At 39.8% G+C, this 15,945-nt stretch overlaps 1 protein-coding gene across 3 annotated transcripts in view; it reads right to left on the bottom strand.

Moving 5' to 3' along the window:
* Positions 1–15,945, bottom strand: part of SEMA5A (semaphorin 5A) — a 512,105-nt gene that overhangs the window by 283,607 nt on the left and 212,553 nt on the right. For all 3 annotated transcript variants that reach the window (XM_031003381.3, XM_055367948.2, XM_055367947.2), the window contains one exon: positions 1,855–1,900. In XM_031003381.3, coding sequence (XP_030859241.2) covers positions 1,855–1,900 — 46 coding nt within the window. The remainder of the gene's footprint in view (positions 1–1,854; positions 1,901–15,945) is intronic.

Here is a 15,945-nt window from a genome sequence, read left to right as displayed (position 1 = left end):
CAAGTGATATGCCAGAGAGTATACCATGAGAATCAAAATGAGTATAATATGTAGTTTCTATCTACTAAACGATATATATTTTAGAAAAGGTTATCTAAAACAGTCTTTAAAATGGCATTTTGATTAAATTGTTGATCATTCTTTTTTTAATTAGCAAATAAAAATCATATATATTGATAGTGTACAACATGTCACTTTGATATACGTATACGTTGTGGAATGGCTAAATCAAGCTAATTAATATGCAGGTATCTCACATACTTTATTTATTTATTTATTTATTTTCGTGTTGAGAACACTTGAAATCTACTCTGTTAGCAATTTTCAAGCATATAGTACATTGTTAGTAGTTATAGTCACCATGTCATACAATGGATCTCTTTAACTTATTCTTTTGTCTAACTGGAATTTTTTGTTCTGTGGCCAACATCTCCCTAACACCTTCCCTGACCTTCTGGGCCCCTGGAAACCACCAGTCCACTCTCTGCTCCTAAGAGTTCGTCTTTTTAGATTTCACACATAAGTGAGATCTTGCAGTTTTGTCTTTCTGTGCCTGGCTTATTTCACTGAAGGTAATGTCTTCAAATTGCTGATCATTCTGATTCCTTAAGAATAAATTCATAATTTTACCACTCAATTAGCTCAATGAAAGACTCCAGTTATATACTAAATTGCAGTGGAAAGACAATTTATTGTCAATTGTGATAAAACTATTACAATGGAGATTTATTATTATTATCACTTTAAAAAACAAAAACAATAGAAAATTCTTGATAAATTGCAATGTTTTATCTCTTTTGAATGTCTTACTTATTTTTCACCATGCTAATATGGAGTTGGTAGTGATTTGTGACCATTTCACAGATGAGAAACCAATAATTCCTAGAAGTCATGGAACTAGATCACAAATCAGGTTGATGTGTCTTCAAAGCCCTTGCTTTTTATCAATATTAGCTTTGATCAGGGGATTGGCTGATTTTAACACCCTGCTAAGTAAAAGATAGATTTAATATTAAAACCTAGCTCTGAAGTTCCCTAAATGTTCACAAGCAGCAGCATTAAAGAGAGAATAAAATAATATAAAATCCTCTCCAATCACCTCTTAGAGCTCTAGCACATGAGAGTGAGACGAAAATTGGTTGAAGAACTTTTTCCAAACTCTACACAGCCCAAAGATTCTGGCATAGTCCATAGGGAGTTCCAGAATCTTGGTGAAGAAGATATTTGTGTCTTAATTCTCTTATTTTCTAGGAGACACTTTTTTAAAGACTAGAGGGGAAAGTGGGCTTTTGTGACTCAGATCTGCTACTAAAATAAATACTTCATTTAAGTAAAAGATCTCAGGTCCATTGTTCAAACCGCAACAACAGAAGTAGGTAAATTTCATTTTGATCTATTTCCCTTTATTCTTCATTATAGATAGCTTTTAACCCAAGTATTCATATTTATGTTAATATAAATTATAAAGAGGAAACAAAGCTGTTTTACAAGAAATTGATGCCCGAATGCATCAAACTAAATAATCGATGATTGCTGTAACTGTGGGGAAAGGAATGTGTCCAGGCTTTGAAGCAGTGTTCCTTGAGTGGTCTCTCATCTAAGGAAGGATAAATCAGGATCACATCCACGGAACAAACAGGGCCACCTGACAGGAGGAAAAGGCTAATTGGGAATTAAGGGAGGTGATGACTCATAACAAGTAGGGCAGCCTTAGTCCTGTGGCCTGACCTGCTGAGGAAATGAGCCCCTGCTCAGGCTGGATTAACACCTTTACATGCATCTGTCTTCATCCCCTCAAACAGTGAGTTAATTGGGATGGAAAATGAAAGTTTGAGAAAAATAAATTGCACCTACCTGGATAAGAGACAGATCCTCAAGCTGTAACCTGAAGAGGTAGTTTCTACAAAATAAAAAAACAGAACAGTTTTATTTTTAATAGATCACAAAAAGTTAAGAGTTTGTAAAAATTTCAAGAACAAAGAAAATAATAATTTTGACTTCAAAAGCATCTTCTTTCTAAGAATATGTTTAGCACTACTTTCCTTGGATCTTAGAGTACAAAGAGGAATTCAAGAGGTCAACAAATACACATTAGAGATTGGTGAGAAAGCTAACGAATAAGTGGGGTGTGTTTGTACATACTTACGGTAAGTGTAAGTCATTAACTGGCTCTCTTGATCTATATGGAATAAATAAAAGGACATGGGCATTCCATTCTGAAACTGTTTTACTTAAGATGATGTACAACTATTCCTCATAGGTCTTCCTTTATAATTATCACCTAAATTCACCATGTTTTATAATTAAGATTTTGAATTCAAGCAATGCTCTGAGGTTCACAGTACTCTACCTTGTAAGATGGATTCAGTACGTAATAAAAGTTTAGAAATATGAACTTGGGCCCGGCATGGTGGTTCACACCTGTAATCCCAGCACTTTGGGAGGCTGAGGCAGGAGGATATTTTGATCCTGAGAGGCGGAGGTTGCCAGGCTCCTGGGAACCATGGCAAAATCTGTCTCTACAAAAACTACAAAAGTTATCCAGGCATATTGGCTTATGCCTATAGTCCCAGCTACTCAGGAGGCTGAGGCAGGAGGATGCTTTGGTCCTGGGAGGTGGAGGTTGCAGTAAGCTGTGATCACACCACTGCAGTTCAGCCAGGGTGACAGGGCGAGACCCTGTCTCAAAAATAAATAAATAAATAATGAATACATAAATATAACTTGCATTATATAGGATTTGGTTTAAAAAGAAAAGAAAAGAAACATGAACTTGGTGGTCTGCCCAAAGGAAACTGACGACATCAAGGGCTTCAAAGAGTCAAGTTTCACTGCCCAAGTATAAAACAGGAAATTAGAGAAAAGTAAAATATCAATTTCAACAAAGAAGGGGAAGAATAGTGAAACATGCAATGGAGATCAGTAGAGGACACGGAAAAAAGATAGATTAGTTACACCGGGCTTTGGACTCTAGTGTTGTAGGTTTTAGAAACAACTCATTAACCTACCTCAGTATTCTTTGCTTCAGCCTCTAACTGAAATCCTGGCATCATGTAAATGGGAAGATGGGGCGGGGATGTGCACCAGCAGCACCCCAAAGAGGAAGGGAGGAGAAGCCAGCCTAAGTGCAAATAATAATGTCAAGAAGATGCTGGCACATGATGGTAAGCAAACTCTAAGATGCAAATGAGCACGAGGTGGGATCTCCAAGAAGCCAAGGATGCTGTTATAATGGGCTGGTCCAAGGTCACTTCTTATTGGTTTTACAACACCTATAAGACATAAATGTTGACTATTTTCACTATCGTGGGTGGGGGGGGGTAGGTATATAAGCTGGACATATGTCCCAGTAGAAGTGACAAGTGACAGCCAAAGAGGCCCAAGGGCATAGCCTTGAGATGACCAAGAAACATCCCTATGGGTTATGGAGAGAGTTAGTGAGGACAAAGCCCCCATGGAAGCTGGCACTCAGAAGCACATGTACACACACAGCTGAAGGATGAAAGAGGACTAGGCTCACATTCAGGTAGTCTCATGGGTCCAGGCATTGCCTCCTGGGCATTCAGGTTTCACACAATTTGCCTCCTCACATGGGGGTACCACCTCTCTAAACCAAGTGAAAACAGCCTCACCCAAACCACAGCAATAGTCTCCTTACCACACTCTTTCCACCTTTCAAATCTCACCTCTGATATACCCCAAGAGAAGCTCCCAGAAGCACTGCTTGGCACATGCCACCTCCATCACAAACCCATTTCAGGAAACATTCCCCTGTCCTTTATTATAATGCTACAGCCCTCTATGTAGAACCAGGTTAAGGATACCTCTGAGGGGAGGGAATATTACAGGAAAGTCTTTTGATTTAGTCAGTGCCATGAGAAGTCTAGGACTCCAACAGAAATGTCATCTGCAGGCCAGGCACGTTGCCCTGTAATCCCAGCACCGTGGGAGGCCAAGGTGGGCCAATCACTTGAGTCCTGGAGTTCTAGACAGGCCTAGGCAACATAGGGAGACCCTATCTCTACAAAAAAGAAAAAATACAAAAATTAGTCAGGTGGCATGGTGCATGCTTGTAGTCCCAGCTACTCAGGAGGCTGAAGTGGGAGGATCCATTGAGCCTGAGAGGTCAAGGCTCCAGTGAGCCATGATCCTGTCACTGCACTCCAGCCTGGGTGACAGAGAGAGATCCTGTCTCAACAACAACAAAAAGTCCTTTTCAGAGGAACAAATGTGAACTTGGTGCACATACAGAAGAGTATGTTGAAGCAGCCAAGGTAGGTGGCACTGGAGGGTGACTCACATTTCAACATTAGCCAAGCTTTCACCCAGTGTGACCTTGAAACCAGCACACCTCCTCTAAGGGAAGCAAGAAATCTACACACACACACAGACAAGTCTTTCAGAAGCGGGGCTTACCAGTGTGATATAGTTTGGCTGTGTCCCCACCCAAATCTCATCTTAAATTTTAATCCCCATAATCCCCATGTGTCCAGGGAGGGGCCTAGTAGGAGGTGATTGGATCATGGGGGCGGGTTACTTCATGTTGTTCTCATGACACTGAGTGAGTCTCATGAGATCTGATGGTTTTATAAGCATCTGGCATTTCCCCTGCTTGCATTTCTCTCTCCTGCCACCATGTGAGAAGGCCCAAGCTTGCTTCCCCTTCACCTTCCACCATGATTACAAGTTTTCTGAGCCCTCCTGGCCATGTATAACTGTGAATCTATTAAACTTATTTCCTTTATAAATTACCCAGTCTCAGCTATTTCTTTATAGTAGTGTGAGAACAGACTAGTACATAGCGGCACCAGGGAAATTACTAGCCATTGTACACCCATTGCCTCTATGAGCAGCTCAGCTCCCCACCCTCACATATTTCCCACTGTCTTTCTGGTTTCAGGAGGCTGCCCCCTCTACTATGGGAGTCAGCATTACCTAGCAATTAAGAATATTCATGCAAAAACTAGAGTTCTGCCTCTATACAATCTCAGGAAGAAAGCATTTCTTTGTACGCCTTAGTCTTTTCATCTGTAAAATGGAGCTAATAATCAAACCCATTCCCTAGGGTTGTTGTGAGGTTTAAATCTAAGAAAAACACTTGGAATGAAGTCTGACCCATTGTAAGCATCAATTAATGGTGCCAACTTCTATGTTAATTTTGTCTTTGGTCCTGGAATCCAGTCACCCTACTCCTTTTCAACCCACTGGCAATTTTAAGAAGGACTTCTTCAGTAAATATTTCCAATAAAAGAAACTCATTCATTTAGTAAATGAATTACCTAAGAGCTTTGGTGATATCTCATGGTTCATTCTTTCTGGCTTACTCACACACATACACGTGCACATGTATGTTCACACTATGGTATCTGTCTCCAGAAACTTTCTTGAAAAGAAGCTCTCATACACAAAGGAAGAGCTGGAAGTGCGTCAGGCCCTTTGAGAAAAGATGATAGCAGAGTCTGCAGTGCTCTGTAGAGCTCTGTGCAGATCAAGCAAAGAGCTCTCTGTCTACTTGGAGAGGGGAGTGGAGGAGACACAGAGATCGCTGTCCACAACACCTGCTTCCAGTTTTCAGGTGTTTTCCATAGGAGAAGATAATGGCTTATAATAAAAAATACACCACTTTCTCAGTCCACATCTCCATAAGCAAATATAACTCTTCTGATCATTATTTTTCTGCTTCTCAAGTTCCAACGGGCTGTAAAGGTACCCCTCCTCTCCAGAAACATTGCTAGTGGAGTTCAACCATCTACCTCTTCTCCTTCCAAATACCTGAGAGCTATGGTGCCCTTCCAATCATCTCATCAGTAATAACAAATCAATATGGCAGAGGTATTCAATAGGTGAAAGGAAGGGGCAAAGAGGAGGGAGGGGCACGCTTACTAGGAAAAATAGCACAGTTACTATGAAATACCATCACCAGCACCAGCACCAGCACTATCACCACATCCAATACCCCAGGAAGGAAAGCACCAGAGGATTTGAACTTTTCTTTTTGTAGTATTTTCTGGGTTGCAAGATAAAAATTGGTGATTATTTTACCCCATTCCATATTTTTAATCTAATAATATACAGTCTAAGAAATCAAGAACTAAGAGTCACTAAAGAGTATATACCCTTCAATTTATAGATGAGAAAACTTCTATAAATTAACAGCTGCAGTGAGATTTGTCCAATACTGTAAGGTTTCAGAGAAAGTCCTGGGATTAGAAACAAGCCCCCCCTGTCTTGGTGGCCCTTGTCCCATTATGCCTCAAGTCCCCACCTATTAGTTATTCAATGCCCCCTTCCTAACTTCACCTGCACCAAACATGCACACACACAGAAACAAACACAGTAACAGCCCTTATGCTACTACCATTTCATATCTTCACTGGTCATTTACAGCAACATTTACAAATCATTTTAAGAAAATTCAAGTCTTAGTTCTGCTAATAACAAACTTTTGATCCTAGGCCATCAATTTTCACCTCTGGGACTGTGATCTGGCTGTGATGTATGTCTCCCATTGAGGAGAACAGTTTGAGCCTACGGGTCTGGCTGTTTAAATGGCACCTCTTTTCTCTCTTTTTATTTTGCCTGAACAACTCCCTGCCCATACCTAATTCTAAGAATATCCCTATTTCTTAACTTATGAAATGAAACAGATAAACTATACAATTATCTCAATGTATTTAAATAATACAAATTCCCAAAAGACTGTGACCATGTTTAGATATACACATTGCCTAACTAAGTTCTACGAATAAATGGCCATTTAACAAAAGTATTTTTATTATGGCAAATTTAAATCATTTCCTGAGAAGTGTTTTTCATGTGTTATTTTTCACAACTGAGTAACTTATTTCAAAATAATCTTAAAAGAAATCCCAACATATGAAATAGATACAATAATTCTTTAATAGTATAAATTGATGTAATAAGTACTTATGTATTTGTTAATAATAAAATCAGTTGATGAAGCTTTCTTAAAAAAATTAAAACTCCACTTATCAGAACTATTTATCATCTTACACAGATCAACATCTACTTAATGTGTATATTCATGCCAGTTGATCGGTTATATTTTTGTTGATTTTTTATTTGTTTGATTTTTAAGGCACAGAGTTGGTAGGTGCTTTTAAATATTTCTTTTTTCCTTTCTTTTTTTTTTTTTTCCTGAGATGGAGTCTTGCTTCTTTGCCCAGGCTGGAGTGCAATGGCATGATCTCAGCTCACTGCAACCTCCACTTCCTGGGTTCATGCAATTCTCCTGCCTCAGCCTCCCCAGTAGCCAGGATTACACCGACATGCCACCACGCCCGACTAATTTTTATATTTCTGGTAGAGACAGGGTTTCACCCTGTTAGCCAGGCTGGTCTTGAACTCCTGACCTCAACTGATCCTCCCAAAGTGCTGGGATTACAGGTGTGAGCCACCACGTCTGGCCTCAATATTAGTTTAATAAATGACTACGGTCCATGGAAAACCCAAGTAGTCAAATGCCTCACTATACAAACAGTTTAGTATTCACCTTATTACAATTTTCAGCTATTTTAAACAATATTTTATTTTTATTTATTTATTTATTTATTTTGAGATGGAGTCTCGCTCTTTCGCCCAGGCCAGAGTGCAGTGGCACTATCTTGGCTCACTGCAAGCTCTGCCTCCTGGGTTCACGCCATTCTCCTGCCTCAGCCTCCTGAGTAGCTGGGACTACAGGCGCCCGCCACCACGCCTGGCTAATTTTTTGTATTTTTAGTAGAGACGGGGTTTCACCGTGTTAGCCAGGATGGTCTCTATCTCCTGACCTCATGATCCGCCCGCGTCAGCCTCCCAAAGTGCTGGGATTACAGGCGTGAGCCACCGTGCCTGGCCTAAACAATATTTTAAAAGGTGAACCATAAGTAAAACATTTGTGGAATTCCCTAATCACATACCAAGAACCTAAGAATCTGACAAAACACAGCGTGGATTCTGCTATTCTCAAATCTCTTTCCTCGAACTATTTGGCCCCACATACAACTCCAAATGCATTTTTGCTGTAGGAAAAATTCCAAGCCAGCTGGCAAAATGAGGGACTTGAAATCTCTCAAGACAGCTTGATCCATCACAGTTTAGGTCAATGACCTACAAAGTTAAAGGTTACAAAAAGAGAGAAAACCTTCTAAAGGGGATAAAAAATTGATATTCCCAGGTGTTGGGCCACTCACAAACTAAAGTAAGATCTATGGAACCCTGCAAGTGGCTGTCCTCCAAGGTATTACAGAAGAGGCAACCACTTTATCTTGCAATTGTGTGAGCACAGAGAAGGGTAAACAATATGCGTGAGGTTCATGAGAAAGGCCACCAGCCTTTCCAACATGAAGGAATAACGCTTCTGGCCCCTGGCCAACTGGAAATGCTAACCAAATGTTGCAAGTAGAGTCAGTCTCCCTAACAGGGCAATGCTTTGAGCAACCCAAAGCATTTAAGTGATCTCATTAATCTTCATAACACCCCTAGATGTAAATAGGTAGTAATAAGGAATATTGCCATTCTTCAGGGAAAAAGGCAGTGGTGCAAGAGGTTAAGAGATTAGATTCTTTGAATGCATTAGTGGTATAGCTTGGAGGAATGATTCTATACTTCTATTTTTCTCCTGTCATTATCAAAGTGAAAAGCAAGAGTTTGCCAAAGTGTAACAGTTCAGTTTTATGGCTATAGCAAATAAAAACATGAGTTTTTCTGCCCCTGGTATGGATCTACTTTTTTTTTTCTCAAATGCCATGGAATAAAATTTGACATTGCACATTCACGTGCAATAAACCAGATTCCTTTTAGGAGTAATAATATATGAGGAGTACATAGATCCAATGGGCTGAATAATTCAAATCACAAAGCTATTAAATTTGGCAGATGCAAAATCACAATATTGAATCCCACTCTTCGTTTCCCCACTAGACGCCTGAGTGCATTTTCTACGTCTTCACCAAAGTTTCTTGCTTACTGACTCTAGGATTGAATAACTCATTCCTGGGTCCCATCACTTCCCCCAGTGGCCTATTAGAAACAAATCACTAAGCACAACAATATATTCTCGGAGGGAGCAGTGGGGACCTTAATAGATGAAGTTCATTTGTATCTTCATGTAAAGTAATAAAATGCAGCCGGCATTAAAGAAAAGGTTGAGCCATCATGAGCATATTAACTAAATGACTCATTTCATCTAGAGACACTATAAAACTTAACTTTGACCTCCATAAATTATGAAAGACACAGGTGTTTTAAAATGACATTCTCTTAGAATAACTCAATTGGCCTCTGATGAATATGACTATAAAATCAAAGAAAAAATTACAAGTTCCTATTGAACGTATGAGTTAGAGGTTTCCTTACAACTGAGAAAAGAAGAATTAAGGAAGGTAGATTTGTATTTTGTACTGGAGCAAATGAAGGCAGAAGCCGATTAAATGTATAAAGACATTTTAACAATGTTGACAGAAACGTTTGCTGCTGATTAATAAAAGTTTAGACCAAGGCTGATCACGAAACAATCCAAAGACAAAACAGACACTGCCCATGAGCCACTTGGGGAAGGCTGAGAGCTGACAAGTCTCTCCTGTCCCTGCACCAGCTTCCTGCACACAATACTTTCCTCACTGCAAGTTTCCTTCCATCCTCACTGCTGTCAACATCTAATTGGCACAGAACTTTTCAAGTATAGTGACATCCTACATGATACGCACATTTTCAATTGCACTGGTAGACTTTTGAAGATAACAAGTTATGTTTGAGATGGAGTCTCACTCTGTTGCCCAGGCTGGATGTGCAGTGGCAGGATCTCGGCTCACTGCAACCTCCATCGCAGGCATTCAGCAATTCTTGTGCCTCAGCCTCCAGGGTAGCTGAGATTACAGGTGCGCACCACCATGCCCAGCTAATTTTTTGTGTGTTTTTAGTAGAGATGGGGTTTCGCTGTGTTGGCCAGGCTGGTCTTGAACTCCTGACCTCAGGTGATCCCCCAGCCTGGTCCTCCCAAAGTGCTGGGATTACAGGCATGAGGGAGGCCGAAGCAGATAGATCACCTGAGGTCAGTAGTTCGAGACTAGCCTGGCCAACATGGCAGGAACCTACCCCTACTAAATATACAAAAAAATTAGCTGGGCGTAGTGGTGCACAACTGTAATCCTATCTACTTGGGAGGCTGAGGCACGAGAATCCCTGAATGTGCAAGGTGGAGGTTGCACTGAGCAGAGATCCTGCCACTGCACTCCAGCCTGGGCTACAGAGCGAGTCTCAATAAATAAATAAAATAAGGAAAAATAGTAACTATATCCTTTAAAACATAAAGTGTTGTAAAATTAGTTTGATTATCTAAGTGTAAATATTTAATATTGTGATCATATCAGTAAATTTAAAGAATATAATGATTTAATTTAATCATGTAACCAACTCATATAATTCACCAATTCACCAACATGTCTATAATTGTGATTTCCAAGAGTTTTCATTGTGCTGGTCGACTCTAAGCAAATTCTAGGAGCCTTTTTATTTTGTGGTTATAACTATCCTAAAAAATGTCTGCTTCATGTATTTTTTTCATGGGTTTCTCAGAAGATAATTAAATTTCAAAATTACAAAGCCTTTCCAAATAGTATAAGATTATATTTAAATAGTTAGATCACATTTAAATCACAGTTTTTAATTCTTTTGTGAGTTTTTTTCTAAAATATTTTAAAATACGGTGACAAATTTATAATATGGTCATGTGATTAGCTATCTCCTCAGTCAGAATTTTCTCTACCCTCCTCAAAAATAGTAAATATGTATTATTCGGGCTATGCAAATTTCAAGATAACTGTAATTTAATTTTTGTTGCTGTTAATACTGTTAGGTGTGTCTGGTACCCATTCTCCCAGAATCATATTAACTTCTTTCATTCCCTATCCCAGAAAGAGCATTTTGAGCTCCTTAAAAGTCTTGGTTATTAGAAATAAATTTCAAAGAACACACTAAAACCGAGATCAAACCATTTTAATAGCATTCTTATATATTTAAATACCAAGATTAAAAGGTGCAAAAATAGATGGATAACCTCTTATTATTTAGCAAGTAGAATGAAATAACAAAGATACTTTTTAACGGCATGCAGTAACTAAACAATGCTGCCAGCAAACCTCAGAGATATAAAATCAGAAAAATATTTTCCCACAAATATATTTAGGGTAAAAGTTATTAATCAATATTGTTAATAATTACACTAATAGTTTACATTTTATTATGCTTTAATTATTACTTGCAAATCTCTAAGTGCTGTGAGGATTACAGATGATGATTTATTGCTCTAAATTTAACTCACGACTTTTGCCTTTGTGGGTCCTCTGGGTATCTGATTTGTTCCTTTCTGTTTTTCAGTTAACAGAGATAATTTTTCATTTGAAAAAAAATGCCAACTGAATATTTCTATGGTTCCTTTAACCTTTGATTTCCTAGGACTATTCATGCTTTAAATTATCTCCATATACAATTAATTTTCTAGGTTATCTTCAGTATTCATACAAATCTGAGATCTTTTTTCTCATGTATCTTCTAATAATCAAAGAATTACAGCTCATTCTCCCATATGCTCTATCCCAGTCACACTCCCAAAGCTCACTGAATGGTTTGATGCTTCCCACCAGCCAACCCACTCTGTTGGCCATCAATTGCTGTCAAACTCAGAACTGAAACGTGTCTCAAATCTGGCTTCTCATCTCCATTGCCATCATCACTGCCTAAGTCTAAGCACCCTCTACTCTCACCTGATCCACAACCCCCAACTGCCATGCCTGGCTCCAAATTCTGCAAGTTCTAGTGCCTAGTGCATCCTGCACACAATATGGTGGACGTATCTTCCTAATGCAAATATGATTATGTGAACACATAAATGTAGAAATCTCCTGGGCTCCTCAATGCCTTTAGCAGAGGTTCTCAAATTTACCAAGCCAGCAGAGCAATGGGAGCTTGATTAAATCAAAGATTCTGGCCGGGCACAGTGGCTCATGCCTGTAATCCTAGCACTTTCAGAGGCCAAGGTGGGTGGATCACTTGAGGCCAGGAGTTCGAGACCAGCCTGGCCAACATAGTAAAACCCTGTCTCCACTAAAAATACAATTAGCCAGATATGGTGGTGGGTGCCTGCAATCTCAGCTACTCGGGAGGCTGAGGCAGGAGAATTGCTTGAACCCAGGAATGAGAGGTTGCAGTGAGCCGAGATCGTAGCATTGCACCACTGCACTCCAGCCTGGGCAACAAGAGTGATGCTCTCTCTCACAAAAAAGATTCTGGCATTACTTCCAGAAAGTGGAATTCAGAGGACTTGAGGACAGGCCTGGACATCTACACTCTTGAAAGGCCTGTCAGGTGAACCTAAGACTGCCCCAGTTGGAGTCACTGGTCTAGAGGACTAAGTCTAAACTTCTTTATAATCTGGCCCCAGCTAATGCTCAGAGCTTCACCTATAATTACTTCCCCCACTCTGTCACCAACAGGTGCCACGGAGCCAAGCACTTTTCAGCCTCATCAGAATCTCTGACTTTTCCCATGTGACTCTCTGTCTTCCCTGCCAGATTCCTCAAGCATCTCTCAGGCCCCGTTGGAGGAACACCTTCTCTATGCAGCCTCCTCAGATCGATGCACCATCATATCCCTTTACTCTTGGTGTTTTCAGGACCCTTTACTCAGGCTTCCCTTGGAGAATCTAATTGCTTGTGCCCCTGTCTCACCCACTAGGCCAAGATCATCATACTTTTTGTTATGGGGCCAGAGAGCAGATAGTTTGCTTTTGTGGTCTATGTGCCAACTACTCGTCTCTGCAGTTTTAGCTCAAAAGCGGCCACAGAAGATGTGTGAATGAGTGGGTGTGGCTGTGTGCCAATAAAAGCATATTTACAAAAACAGGAGGCAACTCTGGGGCCCCAGCTTGCCAACCCTTGCGCTGGACTAGAAAGTCCTCATCAGGTAGAGAAGATGCTTCATCTTTCTTTCTCTAATGCCTAAGAAGCTTCCTGGCATAAAGTAGGTTCAATAAATATTTGAGTAATACAGAGTCTTGAAAGAAGAACTACATGAACTAATACATTTGGATGAACCCCATGTGGACCTGGTAGGAGAAAAGCTCTCAATACTCAGTCTGTAGTACACGTACATGCAAATAAGTTATTCAATTATTATCACAGCCCTTTGTTGGTTTGCTCATGGGATCTGGGAAACAGGAAGCCTTTGTACATTTATTTATTTATTTACAGCTGTCCCCTGGTATCCCCAGAGCATTGGCTCCAAGACCACTTCGAGTGCCAAAATCCATGGATGCTCCAGTCCCTGATATCAAATGGATTCGTATTTGCCTATAACCTATGCACATCTTCCCATATACTTTAAATCATCTCTAGATTACTTCTATCTAGCACATTATAAATGTAAATAGTCGTTATGCCATATTGTTTTTATTGGTATCATTTTTATTGTTGTATTGTTTGTTTTTAATTTTCCCAAATATTTTAGGCTTGTGGTTAAATCTGCAGATGCAGAACCCAGGGAGGACCAACTGTATGTACTTACTTGTTTATAACTAAATAGATAACTGTTGTACTAGGCTGATATTCTCCCAACTCAAGCAGGGAAAAAAAAATACAGATGGGAGGCTGAGGTGGGCGGATCACCAGGTCAGGAGATTGAGACCATCCTGGCTAACATGGTGAAACGCCGCCTCTACTAAAAATACAAAAAATTAGCCGGGCGTAGTGGCAGGCGCCTGTAGTCCCAGCTACTCGGGAGGCTGAGGCAGAAGAATGGCGTGAACCCGGGAGGCGGAGCTTGCAGTGAGCTGAGATCACACCACTGCACTCCAGCCTGGGCGACAGAGCAAGACTCTGTCTCAAAAAAAAAAAAAAAAAAAAAAAATACAGATTAGTTTTTTTTGTTGTTGTTGTTGTTTTGTTTTTTTGTTTTTTTGGTTTTTTTTGTTACAATAGCAGAAGGAACAGAATGGTTAGAAATCTTTCCCAGGCATGTCAGTTGGCCACCAGTTTGTTAAAAGCACACACCCTGAGCCAGCTAAATCAGCAGAGCTGGGAGGGGCATCTTAATTTTGAACAAATGTCCTAGATAATACTTAAGAACACTAATGTTTGGCAAATGTTGGACAAAAGGTAACAAAGCCAGCAGACAACAAGGAGACTTTTTAACATATATTGGGTAAATTAATCAAATAAGCCAATTAGAAGAAAGGGGAGAACAAGTAGAAGAAAGAGAGAGATAAGCCCAGAGAATCATAAAGGACATACCTGTGCATAGGGGCCAGCCCTGAGAAGGAAACGGACAGAGAAGGGGAAACCTTTAAACCCTAAAGTGGAGGTTCATAAAGATTTGATTGGAAGAGGATAAAAAAGACCGCAGTGAAAAGCACCGTTCCTTTTCCATCACCAGCTGCTTGTCTTAAGTCATAATTAATGTAAACACAACATGAAAATGAGCATTACCTGGGATCCCTTCCCACAATGGGATTCTACTCCTTTTTGCATTCACTGCTAATCTCTGATTTAATACCGCTCAGCATGTATTCCCTTTAATTGTGTAAACTTGACTAAAATATATCCTTTGGAAAAGACGAATAAGTGTGGCTACTGGAAGCAGAATCGCTGATCTGATAAACATCTTCAGTTTTCCTGTTAATTATATATTGCCTCCAACAGAGTAAATGCCAAGGTAAAATTTTCAAGTAAAAATAAGAATTATAATCACCGAAAAATAATGATATTGGCCAGTTGTTTAAAATAAATTTTATGTGAATTTAAAATTAATCCCCCTTGTTTAGAACCAGTGATAAAGTCATTTTGTAAAGAAGAAACTCATTAAATAGAAGCCTACCATTTATTTTATGTGTCTCATAAGAATATATGCTATGTTAAAATAATTGGGAGGCCATTAGATTGAGGAGGCTTCACTGTCTTGGGTTCCTATGTAAACAAACCAAAATTCAACTCGATGTAAATAGTAAAAGGAAACTTAAGCTTAACCAATCAGAAACAAAACCCTAACTAAAGTCTAACTTGAGACTTAACCAATTAGAAACCACCAACTAACCTCTAACTAGGGAGTTTCCACTTTAACCAACTAGAGGCATTTTCTTTGTCTTGCTTCTGGGAAGAATATTATAAAAGTTTCCTCCCTTGCCACCCCCACCCACAAGTGGAGAGCTGCTGGAAGTCCGGTGATGCTTGATTCCTAAATCTCTAAATGCTCAAATAAACTTGTTAAAATTTTAATGCACCTAAGTTTATCGTTTAAGGGTTTTGAATACTTAAAGCAAATTCAGCCCGAGCATAAAAACAGCAAGTTAATCTTTCCTTTTTTATCTTTAGTTTTGTAAATTCAAACCATTAGCCAAACAAATGATTCAAAATAATAAACGAAAAGGATCAGAAATCCATACTATTTGTTGTACATACATTTATACAGACATATCTTCTGATATCTAGAAATACTGTAATGGTAAGTCAAGGGGTTTAGTGCAAGGTATTCAGGCAGGTGTGGGCTGATACTCACATTGGGTCAGGTGTGCAAGGCGTGCAGTTATGGGCTGGTACTCACATCGGGTCAGAAGTACAAGGTGTGTAGTTATAGACTGGTACTCACATTGGGTCAGGTGTGCAAAGTGTGCAGTATGGACTGGTGCTTACATCATGTCAGATGTGCAAGGCATGCAGCTATGGGCTGGTACATTGCATCAGGTGTGTGAGGTATGCAGCTATGGGCTGGTACATTGGGTCAGGTGTGCAAGGCGTGCAACTATGGGCTGCTACTCACATTGGGTCAGGTGTGCAACGTGTGCAGTTGTGGGCTGCTACTCACATAGGGTCAGATGTGCAATGCATGCAGCTATGGGTTGGTACTCACATTAGGTCAGGTATGTGAGGCTTGCAGCTTTAGGCTAGTACTCACATT

Source organism: Gorilla gorilla, chromosome 19 (genome assembly GCF_029281585.2).
Source record: "Gorilla gorilla gorilla isolate KB3781 chromosome 19, NHGRI_mGorGor1-v2.1_pri, whole genome shotgun sequence".
NCBI classification, from domain to species: domain Eukaryota; kingdom Metazoa; phylum Chordata; class Mammalia; order Primates; family Hominidae; genus Gorilla; species Gorilla gorilla.
The sequence above is the reverse complement of the archived record's forward strand: the minus strand, read 5'-3'. Positions and strand labels throughout refer to the sequence as shown.